This window comes from Pristiophorus japonicus, chromosome 10 (assembly GCF_044704955.1).
Source record: "Pristiophorus japonicus isolate sPriJap1 chromosome 10, sPriJap1.hap1, whole genome shotgun sequence".
Classification (NCBI taxonomy): Eukaryota; Metazoa; Chordata; class Chondrichthyes; family Pristiophoridae; genus Pristiophorus; species Pristiophorus japonicus.
This window is the reverse complement of record NC_091986.1, coordinates 130,737,316-130,752,451: the sequence shown is the minus strand read 5'-3', so window position 1 is coordinate 130,752,451 and position 15,136 is coordinate 130,737,316. Positions and strand designations below refer to the sequence as shown.

At 42.8% G+C, this 15,136-nt stretch overlaps 1 protein-coding gene across 1 annotated transcript in view; it reads right to left on the bottom strand.

Moving 5' to 3' along the window:
* LOC139274622 (mitogen-activated protein kinase kinase kinase kinase 4) overlaps positions 1 to 15,136 on the bottom strand; it is a 387,065-nt gene that overhangs the window by 62,974 nt on the left and 308,955 nt on the right. The window contains exons 15-16 of the mRNA XM_070891300.1: positions 14,336 to 14,515; positions 7,063 to 7,224 (exon numbers count right to left, since the gene is read on the bottom strand). Coding sequence (XP_070747401.1) covers positions 7,063 to 7,224; positions 14,336 to 14,515 — 342 coding nt within the window. The remainder of the gene's footprint in view (positions 1 to 7,062; positions 7,225 to 14,335; positions 14,516 to 15,136) is intronic.

Sequence of the window (15,136 nt, the reverse complement as noted above, 5' to 3'; positions counted from 1 at the left end):
AAAATGGCAGCATGGTTGTGAACCGTCTGGTTCAGCCTCAGACAGATGTTAGGGAAAGGGGTGAAGTCAGTGACTAGGGAGAGGGATGAAGTCAATGGCTAGGGAACGGAGTTTGTGGCGGGGACCGAAAACAATGGCTTCGGCCAAAGATAGATCCTTGGGGGACACCAGTGGTAACGATGCGGGGGCAGGAAGAGAAGCCGTTGCAGGTGATTTTCTGGCTACGATTAGATAGATAAGAATGGAACCAGGCGAGGACAGTCTCACCCACCTAGCTGGATGACGGTGGAGAGACGTTGGAGAAGGATGGAGTGATCAACCATGTCAAAGGCTGCAGACAAGTCAAGAAGGACGAGGAGGGATAGTTTACCTTTGTCACAGTGAGAGCCGTTTTGATTCTGTGGCGGAGCGGAAATTTGATTTTGGGGATTAAAACGTGGATTTGCGGGAAAGATGGGCACAGATTTGGAAGGCGACAACATGTTCAAGGACTTTGAAGAGGAAAGGTACTTTGCACGGATGGAGGGGTCAAACCTTGTTTTTTTTTTTAAAAAAGGAAAGTGGGGGATGATGGCAGATTTGAGTGAGAGGGGGACAGTACCTGAGGAGAGAGAACCATTAACAAGATCAGTCAACATCGGAGGCAGAAAAGGAAGTTGGTGATCAGCAGTTTGGTAGGAGTAGGGTCGAGGGAGAAGAAAGTGGGTCTCATGGACAAGATAAGCACAGGGAAGTCATGATGGAAGATCAGGAGAAACTAGAGAAAGATGTGAGTTCAGGGCTCGGGCAGGGGGGGAATCTTAGAGCAAGTTTGGCCCGGTGTGCTAGGGGAAGGAAGGGAAGTGGCAGAGGCAGTTGAGAGACAAAGAAGTCCATGAGCTCCTCACACTTGTTGTCAGAGGTGAGGGTGGAGGAGACAGGGGAGGAGAGGGTTTTAAGACGGTTAGCAGCGGAGAATAGAAGCCGGGGTTTATCTTTGCGTTCCAGAATGATTCTGGAATATCAAATAGCAAGATCAAATTCTTGCTAACACTCTCATTCTATTAGTGTTAATACTAAAGTTTAGATTGTTATATACTTAATTATCCTTGCTAAAACATTCTGAACTACTTCTCTGCTAGCACTTCAGCCCAACCATTCCCATTAAGACTTTCAATCGTTTCAAACTTTTGTAATATATGTATTTTATTTCAAATGCTGCTAGTTCAGTAAATACTGGTATAGTAAAATATACAGTACAATTAAGTTGTCTGCCTACAGTTAGCAAGCAACCAGAGATCAGCTAAAAATCTAATCCATTGCAAACTAAGAATCACCATTTTTGCACACCTACAATGACTTCTGTTTGCTCATCAGGAATCAGTATGGAAAAAATCTTCACAATCCCCAACATTTAAAAACTTTTATACTAATGGAAGAACAAATCAGTAGTATTTGCTATTAAGTACTGTGCAGAAGACAGTAATGGAGCTGAAAATATGGTGAAATCCAAATTGTTAAAAGTAATTTAAATAAACCTAACTATGCTTACCGAGAAACGAAAATATTGCAATTGGAATTAACCAGTAACAGCTTCATATTTTTATAATAAAATTCTGCCTCCATAAGATAGACAAATCGGCAGGCAGAAGACTTTTTTTTTTTAATTCGTCCTTTAATGTGGAGTGTAATTGGTCAATATTTTTCAACCAATACCTCGGTCATTCTATCCACTCCTTACCCTAAGAGGCACCTGCTCATTTAGTGATCTACCCCAGACCCCTGTATATTTCTCCTTTTGGCTGGAAATCTGAGCAATATGGTCAGGTGTCTGAGTTAGAATCAGGACTCTGATTTTGCATTTCATATTTCATTGCATGAAGCTACATTGGGGTCTTGTGGAAAATGTAGATCTGCAAATTTAAGAGAAGGATCATGCAACTGAGGATGTATGGTTCTTGAATGATGCCAGATGACATCACTGTACCTTAAAAGAAAAGATTGTGATGAAAATCAATGGCTCGGATTTTCCGGGGCTCATGACCGCATCCGCAGCTGTAAGTGCCTCACAAGTTCCGGGTTTGCGCATGCGAAACCCCGGAACTTGCGATCTGTCGTGTGTTCTTGACAGATCCTCTGCATTCGTAGGAAATGGATATTCGCTGGCGGAGAATTGGGCTCTTGCCCAGCGAATGCCCATTCTAAAAAGGGAGGGAGAACAGCCAGTTGTCGTGGTGCACGTTGGTACCAATGACATAGGTAAAAAAAGGGATGAGTTCCTACGAAATGAATTTAAGGAGCTAGGAGCTAAATTAAAAAGTAGGACCTCAAAAGTAGTAATCTCGGGATTGCTACCAGTGCCACGTGCTAGTCAGAGTAGGAATCGCAGGATAGCTCAGATGAATACGTGGCTTGAGCAATGGTGCAGCAGGGAGGGATTCAAATTCCTGGGGCATTGGAACCGGTTCTGGGGGAGGTGGGACCAGTACAATCCGGACGGTCTGCACCTGGGCAGAATCGGAACCAATGTCCTCGGGGGAGTGTTTGCTAGTGCTGTTGGGGAGGAGTTAAACTAATATGGCAGGGGGATGGGAACCAATGCAGGGAGATAGAGGGAAACAAAAAGGAGGCAAAAACAAAAGACAGAAAGGAGATGAGGAAAAGTGGAGGGCAGAGAAACCCAAGGCAAAGAACAAAAAGGGCCATTGTACAGCAAAATTCTAAAAGGACAGAGGGTGTTAAAAAAACAAGCCTAAAGGCTTTGTGTCTTAATGCAAGGAGTATCCGCAATAAGGTGGATGAATTAACTGTGCAAATAGATGTTAACAAATATGATGTGATTGGGATTACGGAGACGTGGCTCCAGGATGAGCAGGGCTGGGAACTCAACATCCAGGGGTATTCAACATTCAGGAAGGATAGAATAAAAGGAAAAGGAGGTGGGGTAGCATTGCTGGTTAAGGAGGAGATTAAGGCAATAGTTAGGAAGGACATTAGCTTGGATGATGTGGAATCTATATGGGTAGAGCTGCAGAACACCAAAGGGCAAAAAACGTTAGTGGGAGTTGTGTACAGACCTCCAAACAGTAGTAGTGATGTTGGGGAGGGCATCAAACAGGAAATTAGGGGTGCGTGCAATAAAGGTGCAGCAGTTATAATGGGTGACTTTAATATGCACATAGATTGGGCTAACCAAACTGGAAGCAATACGGTGGAGGAGGATTTTCTGGAGTGCATAAGGGATGGTTTTTTAGACCAATATGTCGAGGAACCAACTAGGGGGGAGGCCATCTTAGACTGGGTGTTATGTAATGAGAAAGGATTAATTAGCAATCTCGTTGTGCGAGGCCCCTTGGGGAAGAGTGACCATAATATGGTGGAATTCTGCATTAGGATGGAGAATGAAACAGTTAATTCAGAGACCATGGTCCAGAACTTAAAGAAGGCTAACTTTGAAGGTATGAGGCGTGAATTGGCTGAGATGGATTGGCGAATGATACTTAAGGGGTTGACTGTGGATGGGCAATGGCAGACATTTAGAGACCGCATGGATGAACTACAACAATTGTACATTCCTGTCTGGCATAGAAATAAAAAAGGGAAGGTGGCTCAACCGTGGCTATCAAGGGAAATCAGGAATAGTATTAAAGCCAAGGAAGTGGCATACAAATTGGCCAGAAATAGCAGCGAACCCGGGGACTGGGAGAAATTTAGAACTCAGCAGAGGAGGACAAAGGGTTTGATTAGGGCAGGGAAAATGGAGTATGAGAAGAAGCTTGCAGGGAACATTAAGACGGATTGCAAAAGTTTCTATAGATATGTAAAGAGAAAAAGGTTAGTAAAGACAAACGTAGGTCCCCTGCAGTCAGAATCAGGGGAAGTCATAACGGGGAACAAAGAAATGGCGGACCAATTGAACAAGTACTTTGGTTCGGTATTCACGAAGGAGGACACGAACAACCTTCCGGTTATAAAAGGGGTCGGGGGGTCTAGTAAGGAGGAGGAACTGAGGGAAATCCTTATTAGCCGGGAAATTGTGTTGGGGAAATTGATGGGATTGAAGGCCGATAAATCCCCAGGGCCTGATGGACTGCATCCCAGAGTACTTAAGGAGGTGGCCTTGGAAATAGTGGATGCGTTGACAGTCATTTTCCAACATTCCATTGACTCTGGATCAGTTCCTATGGAGTGGAGGGTAGCCAATGTAACCCCACTTTTTAAAAAAGGAGGGAGAGAGAAAACAGGGAATTATAGACCGGTCAGCCTGACATCGGTAGTGGGTAAAATGATGGAATCAATTATTAAGGATGTCATAGCAGTGCATTTGGAAAGAGGTGACATGATAGGTCCAAGTCAGCATGGATTTGTGAAAGGGAAATCATGCTTGACAAATCTTCTGGAATTTTTTGAGGATGTTTCCAGTAGAGTGGATAAGGGAGAACCAGTTGATGTGGTATATTTGGACTTTCAGAAGGCGTTCGACAAGGTCCCACACAAGAGATTGATGTGCAAAGTTAGAGCACATGGGATTGGGGGTAGTGTACTGACATGGATTGAGAACTGGTTGTCAGACAGGAAGCAAAGAGTAGGAGTAAATGGGTACTTTTCAGAATGGCAGGCAGTGACTAGTGGGGTACCGCAAGGTTCTGTGCTGGGGCCCCAGCTGTTTACACTGTACATTAATGATTTAGATGAGGGGATTAAATGTAGTATTTCCAAATTTGCGGATGACACTAAGTTGGGTGGCAGTGTGAGCTGCGAGGAGGATGCTGTGAGGCTGCAGAGCGACTTGGATAGGTTAGGTGAGTGGGCAAATGCATGGCAGATGAAGTATAATGTGGATAAATGTGAGGTTATCCACTTTGGTGGTAAAAACAGAGAGACAGACTATTATCTGAATGGTGACAGATTAGGAAAAGGGGAGGTGCAAAGAGACCTGGGTGTCATGGTACATCAGTCATTGAAGGTTGGCATGCAGGTGCAGCAGGCGGTTAAGAAAGCAAATGGCATGTTGGCCTTCATAGCGAGGGGATTTGAGTACAGGGGCAGGGAGGTGTTGCTACAGTTGTACAGGGCATTGGTGAGGCCACACCTGGAGTATTGTGTACAGTTTTGGTCTCCTAACCTGAGGAAGGACATTCTTGCTATTGAGGGAGTGCAGCGAAGGTTCACCAGACTGATTCCCGGGATGGCGGGACTGACCTATCAAGAAAGACTGGATCAACTGGGCTTGTATTCACTGGAGTTCAGAAGAATGAGAGGGGACCTCATAGAAACATATAAAATTCTGACGGGGTTAGACAGGTTAGATGCAGGAAGAATGTTCCCAATGTTGGGGAAGTCCAGAACCAGGGGTCACAGTCTAAGGATAAGGGGTAAGCCATTTAGGACCGAGATGCGGAGGAACTTCTTCACCCAGAGAGTGGTGAACCTGTGGAATTCTCTACCACAGAAAGTTGTTGAGGCCAATTCACTAAATATATTCAAAAAGGAGTTAGATGAGGTCCTTACTGCTAGGGGGATCAAGGGGTATGGCGAGAAAGCAGGAATGGGGTACTGAAGTTGAATGTTCAGCCATGAACTCATTGAATGGCGGTGCAGGCTAGAAGGGCCGAATGGCCTACTCCTGCACCTATTTTCTATGTTTCTATGTTTCTAAACTTGAACGCCTGGTAAAAGCAGGCGTAAGGCCTTTTTACCAGCATAAGGATGAAAATAAATATTAAAATTAAAATGTTCAAATCATTTAAATATTCAAAAACCTGCAAAATAAGTTTGTTATTTTTGACCCCTTGAAAAATTGTTTATTTTTTTTTCCAATTACATTTTTATTTTAAATGTTTAATTAAATTGTATTTTAATTAATTTTAAACATGTAATGATTTTTTTTATTTCAGTGCTGTAAAAATGTATTTTTTGGGTGATTCCTGTCAAGCTTATGGGGATTCTGTACATAAATGGAATCCACATAAGCATAATGGGAATCCCTTTTCTGATTGGTGGGCCGGCCCACGTGATCCCAGGGGCGCTTGTGAACAGCACGCGCCCCTGGGATACGTGGGTCTCCACGCATGTCTATGTGTAGAGGCCCAGGAGCGCATGTCACCATGGATCCAGGACCATAAGGCAGGTTCCTAGTTTTATTGTGGTTGAGAGGCATCCGCCCGTGGGAAACCTCCAACCACAAATTCAGGTCCAATATAATTTAAACTTCATGAATACAGACAAGCAAATTATATGTAATAATATGTTATGCTACTAAAAGAATGATCAACTACATTATTGCTTAAATGTGTGTTCATATGTTCCTAATTGTATTGTATTGTATTGTATTGCACATTTTTTAGTAAACCATTTTTATTTGAATAAACTACAGCTGACATTTTATTCTAACAATACAGTTAGGAATGGCATTCACACATCATATTTACAGTCAACCTAATCATACAGTTGAGGTGGGAGGGTAAATCATCAACTTTGAATATAGTTTCTGTACTTTCACTCGACATTAAACACGAAAAGCATTTGGAAGTCATTGACCAATGACTTTTGAGATCACATGACTAATTGAGAATTTTAAATATTAAATTAGTCCATTCTTACAATATTTCATTTCACATAGATTATCTAAGCAATATAAGGAACAAATCTACAATTCACATTCCATTGGACGTACAATATGAGCGATGCTTATTTGTAAAAGAATCATTTAATGTGCATCATTATAGGTGTAATATTACTGTCATAATGCTACAATCTACTTTTAAGGGCCACTCTCAGAAAATCCACTAAATACAAAATACTATCTGTGAAGCACAAGTGCCCCCAAGGCCAAGGTTATTTTCAGGTATTTTAAATAAAGTTTAATACCAGTTTTCATCCACTCTCTAATGTGGAGGCTAATCAGTAGGAGACTTCAAGACAAATAAACTTTAGAATAAAGGGAGTTCTTTAAAAATCTTTAAATGAGATATGGAGAGTAGCATTTGAATACAAATCACTTATCTGATGTATAAAAATATATTATCCTCATACAAGCAGTGTGTGTGATACACTATGTATCGGCTGCTTTTGATTCTGTACCTGTGACTCCATAGGCCTGTGCAATGCAGCTAGATTGGATTCAGAACTTCCATTTGAAAACGATTCTGATCTTGAAGGCACTGGAGGCTCCAAAATTTTGCTATTCTGTTTTGATTGTGCTTGAGGTGAGCCCTGGTTACTCTTCTTGAACCTTTCATCAACCTGGATACAACATTAAAATTAGGTTCATGCATTCGCACAGAAATTGTTTCTATAAATAGCAATGGGACTTTAAAAATAATTAAGCATGCAGAACTTTCCTGATGGCTCAGCATGCTTATCGAGTGAGTTACTGAGCCACACAGATCTGCAAGGTCCCAAGCATAATTTGAGTTAAGTAACCACAAAGCTAAGTGAGAAAGCAAGCTATGAGGAGGACGCAAAGAGGCTGCAAAGGGATATAGACCAGTTAAGTGACTGGACAAGAAGGTGGCAGATGCAGTATAATTTAAAAAATATATTTTTTAAAATTCGTTCTGGGATGTGGGCATCACTGGCAAGGCCAGCAGTTATTGCCCATCCCCAATTGCTCTGGAGAAGGTGCTGGTCAGCCGCCTTCCTGAATGGCTGCATTCCTTGTGGTGAAGGTGCTCCCAAAGTGTTATTAGGGAGATCCAGGATTTTGACCCGATGAAGTAGTAAAGGCGATATATTTCCAATTCAGGATGATGTGCAACTTGGAAGGGAATGTGGAGGTGGTGGCGTTCCCATGTGCCTGCTGCCCTTGTCCGTCTAGGTGGTGGAGGTCGCGGGTTTGGGAGGTGCTGCCAAATAAGCCTTGGCGAGTTGCTGCAGTGCATCTTGTAGATGGTACACACTGCAGCCACGGTGCGCTGGTGATGGAGGGAGTGAATATTTAAAGTGGACTGCTTTGTCCTGGATGGTGTCGAGCTTCTTGAGTGTTGTTGGAGCTGCACTCATCCAGGCAAGTGGAGAGTATTCCGTTACACTCCTGACTTGCGCCTTGTAGATGTTGGAAAGGCATTGGGGAGTCAGGAGGGGAGACACTCGCCGCAGAATACCCAGCCTCTGACCTACTCTTGTTGACACAATATTTATGTGGCTGGTCCAATTAAGTTTATGGTCAATGGTGACCCCCAGGATGTTGATGGTGGGGAATACAGCAACGGTAATGCGACTGAATATCATGGGGCGGTGGTTAGATTCTCACTTGTTGGAGATAGTCATTGCCTGGCACTTGTGTGGCACGAATGTTACACAAGGTTGGTCCCCTGGCTTGATGGTAGATAAGCCGAGCCATGAGGTTACAGATTGTGGTGGAATACAATTCTGCTGCTGCTGATAGCTCACAGCGCTTCATAGATGCCCAGTTTTGAGCTGCTAGATCTGTTCTGAATCTATCCCATTTAGCACAGTGGTGGTGCCACACTACACGATGGAGGGAGTCTTCAGTGTGAAGACAGGACAGCGTCTCCACAATGACTATGTAGTGATCAATGCTACCAATGCTCTCATGGACAGATGCATCTGCGAAAAGTAGATTGGTGAGGACGAGGTCAAGTAGGTTTTTCCCTCCTGTTGGTTCGCTCACCACCTGCTGCAGGAGCAGTCTGGTAGCTATGTACTTCAGGACTCAGCCAGTAGTGGTGCTACCAAGCACTCTGGCGATGGACATTGAAGTCCCCTACCCAGAGTACATTCTGTGCTCTTGCTACCCTCAGTGCTTCTTCCAAGTGGTGTTCAACATGGAGGAGTACTGATTCATCAGCTGAGGGAGGGCAGGAGGTGGTAAATCAGCAGGAGGTTTCCTTGCCCATGCTTGACTTGAAGCCATGAGACTTTATGGAATCCACAGTCAACATTGAGGACTCTGTCCTGCTGGTGGGATAGGACAGACCGAAGGATGGTGATGGAGGAGACTGGGACATTGACAGAAAGATATGATTCTGTTAGTATGACTATGTCAGGCTGTTGCTCGACCAGTCTGTGGGGCAGTTCTCCCAATTTTGGCATGTGTCCCCAGATGTTAGTGAGGAGGAATTTGCAGGGTCGACTGGGCTAGGTGTGCCATTGTCGTGTCCAAAGCCAGTGCCGAGGTCGATGCCAGGTGGTACGTCAAGTTTTATTCTTTTTATTGTTTTTCATAGCAGTTGTGCACAACTGAGTGGATTACTAGGCCATTTCAGAGGGCAGTTAAGAGTCAACCATATTGCTGTGGGTCTGGAGTCACATATGGGCCAGACCAGGTAAGGATGGCTGATTTCCTTCCCTAAAGGACATTAGTGAACCAGACTGGGGGGGGGGGGGGGGGGGGGAAGAGTGATTGTGAAATTATCTTGGTAGGAAGAGTGGAAAAGCAGAATTTTTTTAAATAAAAGGTGAGAGACGAGTAAATGTTGGGCTTCAGAGGTTCAGAGGGATTTGGGTGTTCTTGTACACAAATAACAGTAGTTAACGTGCAGCAAGAGCAAGCAATCAGAAATGATATGTTAGCCTTTATTGCAAGGGGGTTGCAGTATAAAAAGGAAGTTTTGCTGTAATTTTATTGGACAAGACCACACCTGGTGTACTGTGTACAGTTTTGATTTCCTTACACAAGGAAGGATATACTTGCCTTAGAGGTGGTGCAACAAAGGTTCACTAGGTTGATTCCTAGGATGAATCCTAGGATTAGAGTGTTGTCCTAGGAGAAGAGATTGAGTAGAATGGGCCTATATTCTCTAGAGTTTAGAAGAAAGTGGGGTGATCGCATTGAAATGTATTAAATTCTTCAAGAGCTTGACAGCGTAGATGCCGAGAGGCTGCTTCCCCTGGATGGAGAGTCTTGAACTTGAGTTTAGAGTCTTAGAATAACGGGTTGGCCATTTAGGACTGAGATGAGAAACTTCTCCACTTAGAAGGTTGAGAATCTTTGGAATTCTCTACCCCGAGGCCTGTGAATGCTCAGTCGATGAGTATATCCAAGAATGGGATAGACAGATTTCTGTACACTCAGGGAATTAGTGGATAAAGGGGAACCAGTGGATGTGGTGAATTGGACTTCCAGAAGGCATTTGATAAGGTGCCACATAAGAGGTTACTGCACAAGATAAAAGTTCACGAGGTTGGAGGTAATATATTAGCATGGATAGAGGATTGGCTAACGAACAGAAAACAGAGAGCAGGGATAAATGGTTCATTATCGGGTCGGCAATCAGTAACCAGTGGGGTGCCGCAGGGATCAGTGCCGAGACCCCAACTATTTACAATCTATATTAACGACTTGGAGGAAGGGACAGAGTGTAAAGTAGCCAAGTTTGCTGACGATACAAAGATGGGAGGAAAAGCAATGTGTGAAGACACAAAAAAATCTGCAAAAGGACATAGACAGGCTAAGTGAGTGGGCAAAAATTTGGCAGATGGAGTATAATGTTGGAAAGTGTGAGGTCATGCACTTTGGCAGAAAAAAAAATCAAAGGGCAAGTTATTATTTAAATGGAGAAAGATTGCAAAGTGCCACAGTACAGCAGGACCTGGGGGTACTTGTGCATGAAACACAAAAGGTTAGTATGCTGGTAACAGCAAGTGATCAGGAAGGCCAATGGAATCTTGGCCTTTATTGCAAAGGGGATGCAGTATAAAAGCTGGGAAGTCTTGCTACAGTTGTACAGGGTATTGGTGAGGCCACACCTGGAATACTGCGCGGTTTTGATTTCCATTTTTACAAAAGGGATATACTTGCTTTGGAGACAGTTCAGAGAAGATTCCGGAGATGAGGGGGTTGACTTATGAGGAAAGGTTGAGTAGGTTAGGCCTCTACTCATTGGAATTCAGTAGAATGAGAGGTGATCTTATCGAAACGTATAAGATTATGAGGGGGCTTGACAAGGTGGATGCAAAGAGGATGTTTTCATAGATAGGGGAGACTAGAACTAGAAGCCGCCCATTTAAAACTGAGATGAGGAGAAATTTCTTCTCAGAGGGTTGTGGATCTGTGGAATTCGCTGCCTCAGAGAGCTGAGGAAGTTGGGACATTCAATAAATTTAAGACAGAAATAGACAGTTTCTTAAACGATAAGGGAATAAGGGGTTATGTAGAGCGGGCAGGGAAGTGGAGCTGAGTCCATCAGATCAGATCAGCCATGATCTTATTGAATGGTAGAGCAGGCTCGAAGGGTCATTTAGCCTACTACTGCTCCTATTTCTTATGCTCTTAATCAAAGAAGAGCTACAATTATTCTCAGTAGCTCCAGATTAGGGAGGGAAAAATCAACCAGAATTCCCACCCATGGTCATTATCCAGCAGTATCTTCTAGAAGTCTGCACAGAAAGATGTTAGTTAAGGATAAGAATGGTCTTGGCTATGATGCCCTCTGCAGCTGAAAAACCCATCAATGCTCACGCAGGTATAGTAATGACTTCAGACATGCATTATGGTTGACTGTTCGTGCCCTCTGAAGTGGCCTAGCAAATCATTCAGTTGCAAATAACAAGTATAAAATGCAAAAATAAAGAGGGGGAAAAAAATCAGACAGACCTATCAAAAACAAACCAGGTATTACATCAGGAGAAAACTTGGGAAATCTCAGCCTTGTGGACCCTGTAACGTTCTCCTCACTAACATCTGGAGACTGGTGTCCAAATTAGGGGAGCTGTCCAATCGACTCATCAAGCAATAGCCTGGCACAGATTTGAGTCACACGTAGCGAGGTGGCAGGCTCCCCTTCCCTGAAGGATAATAGTTAACAAGTTGGGTTTTTATGACAATCCGCAAGCTTTCAATCTGGTTGCTGCTCCAGTATGATAACTACTGTAATACTAAACCCATGTGAGCATTGGTATTTGCGCTCAGACTCCTATCTTCCAACCAACATCCCAGAATGCTCTATCCCACTTTCAGGATATAGCCACAAGAGGTAGGGGTATAGTGGTATACAGTCAAGCAGAAGTGGCTTTGACTATATAAAATCTCATGGCTTCAGGTCAAATAAGGTCAAGCAAACCTCCTGCTAATTCCCATCTACTACCCTCAACTGTTGAATCAGTACTCCTCCATACTGAAAGAAAGCTCTGATGGATGCAATGTCCCAAAATATATTTTGAGTGGAGACTCCAACATCCACCAACAAGAGTGGCTCAGTAAACTATCACTGACCAAGCTGTCTGGGTCTTGAAGGACATCGCTGCAGAATGGGCCTATGATACTTAGTGAGAGAATCAGCATGAAGAAGTAACCTACTTGGCCTTGTCCTCATCAATCTACCTGCCTCAGACATATCTGTCCATCAGCATTAATAGGAATGAAGCACTAATAAAGAATCGTGTAATGTGGCACTACCACCAAGCTAAGTGGTTAAGAACAGATCTAGCAGTTCAAAACTGAGCATTCATGAGGTACTATGAGCTAATAGCAACGAAACTGTGTAACTCACAATCTGTAACCTCATGGCCTGGCACATCCTTCATTCTTCGATCACCATCAAAACCAGGAGACTAACCCTGGTACAATGGAAAGTGTGGAAGATAATGCCAGTAACAGGACAAAGCAAACCTTAAAAAGTATCACCAACCTCATGAAGCTACTGCACAGAGCTGCCTAAATGTGAAACATCAAAAGCAGCAGGCTAGACATAACTACATGGTGCCATACCAACAAATCACAGCAAAGCTCTGTAGGTCCTACCACATCCTGTGAGATTGGTGAACAATGAACACGAGGAAGCTCCATGAACATCCCCAACACGCCCACGAGATAAGGCTGAAGGTTGAAGTGCTTGCACATGCCTTCAACCAAAATTGCTAAGTGAGCGATCCTATGAGATGTCCTCCTGAGATTCCCATCATATATGCCAATATCCAGCCAATTCGGGTAACTTCACATTATATTAAGAAGTGGCTAAGTACATTGGACATGGTAAAAATGTAATGGGTCCTGACAACATTTTAGCTGTGGTATTGAAGACCTGCACATAAATGTTAGCCACTCACCTAGCCAAGCTGTTTCAGTACAGTTCCGATACTGGCATCTAACAGGCAATGTGGAAGATTGCTTAGTTTTGTTCTATCCACAAAGTAATGGATAAATCTAAACCAGACAGTTACTGCTCTTTCAGCCTTCTCACAATTAGTAAAGTGATGGAAAGAGTCATAAACAGTGCTGTCAAGTGACATCTGCCCACAAATATCTGGCTCACCATTTGATTTGGACGTAAAATACCGTTCTCAGTTTCACTGGTTCAATATCCTGGAATTCCCCACTGAACGCCGTCATGGGAGTACCTTCATCACAAAGAGCACAGTGGTTCAAACAGAAGGCCCACTGTATTTTCTCAGGGCAACTCGGAACGGGCAATAAATGTGGTCTTGCCAGTGGCATCCACATCCCAAGAACAATTATTTTTAAAATATGATCATTTGTGCCAGGTACTGAAGAGCACCAGTGGCTGTGAAATCCTACCCCAATCAAAATGTAATACTTTTGGAAAAGTATAGGAAGCAATGAGGAGAAAACTAGCAAGAATATAAACTTCCTATGGCGCCAAACTGCTCAGCACAGTCCCTAATCTGTGCGGAGTTGATTTCAGCTGAGGAAACAGTAGAGTTAATCCAATTGGCTACAATATTTTTGAGGTGGGGGCGGGGGAGGGCAAAGAATAAAATAATGGAGAGTCTGGCTCCTGATCAATATCCAATTGGTTTACGCTGGAAGTACACACGAGAGGCAGGCTGGGCTCAGCTGTGATGGTCCCATATTTGAATAGACTGCTGGCACTCAATGATGAAAACCCGCTAAGACAAGGTATCAGAGCAGCTGCCTGATGAACTATATCCCAAATTGAGTTGTCAATTTCAAACGGGAAGAAGTAAAAGGAGAGAAGTTAGAGGTGGATTTGGAGGGGGGAGCACTAACTACTTGATAATTCTTGTATATACAGGTAAATTTGGCTGTCATTTTGAAGAATTAGCTTATTTTTGAAACAGAATGAATTATCTTCGATCTAAAACTTATTTTAATAGAAATTTCTTAACCATTAATGCAGGTTTCAGCCACTACATTCCTGATACAGACAACTCATATCTGTCCGCTTAATAGAGTAGGACTATTAGGAACTCTCTGACTAGGGTGCCTGAAAATGCATACATTGTTACTGTTCATAATAGAGTTTATATTTTAATTTATTTCAGACAGAGAACTGGAAGGTAATTTAATTAGATATCAGCAAAAAGCTAATGGTAATTGCAAAGTCTAAAATAAGTAAAAGTCGATTGCTTCAACCCCCTTTATCACAGGTTACTTTTGTGACAAACATCAGATGAACATCATTTGTCTTACTTCTCTACTCCTATCTGTTGCTTCAAAGTGAGGTTTAGGTTCTGGTGCATGGTAAGGTTTATTCCTTTCCTGCTGTCTGTGGTCGTGTTGGAGAGACAGAAGGTAAGCTTGTTCCTGCTGCAACTGGCGCTGCAATCTCTCAGCCTGTCGTTGTTCCTCCATCTCACGCCATTTGTATTCCTTTTAAGAAAATGGTACATATACAGTTAGTTATACTTTATAATGTACAGTACAGTTTGTAGCATTAACAATATTACAAATTCCACAAGAATAGCACATAGCAAAGTTTTCCTAGTGGCTGAAGCACCTCATATTTCAAAGTAAGACACCTATGAATTCACAACAATTGTGAATGTCCAGCTGCTTCACAGAAAATATTCAAAGTGTCAGCCAGAGTTGCAACCTCCAACCTTGTGATATCACACCGGTAACCAGCTGTGCATCAGGAAATTCATATCAAATATCCAATAAACAATGGATGCAAATTGGTGTAACTAGCACAACAGTGCCAATGGCTGCTGAGAAGACACACATCAGTAACTAAATACAGTCCCACATATGACAAGCTAATATAGTACAGTAGTGGAATTTAAAATCGGGGAGATCACATTCAATTTCAGATTATCCCATTTTGAACCAGATATGTTTTTTTTAAATAGATTTAGCTAGAGTATCAAAAGTATGAGATATTGCAAGCATCAGTGCAAAACGTATGATGCAAATCCATATTCATTTTTTTTTCATGGAAATAACTAAAATGCTTGTACTTTAAATGAATTGAGAATTATATTGTAACAAAAT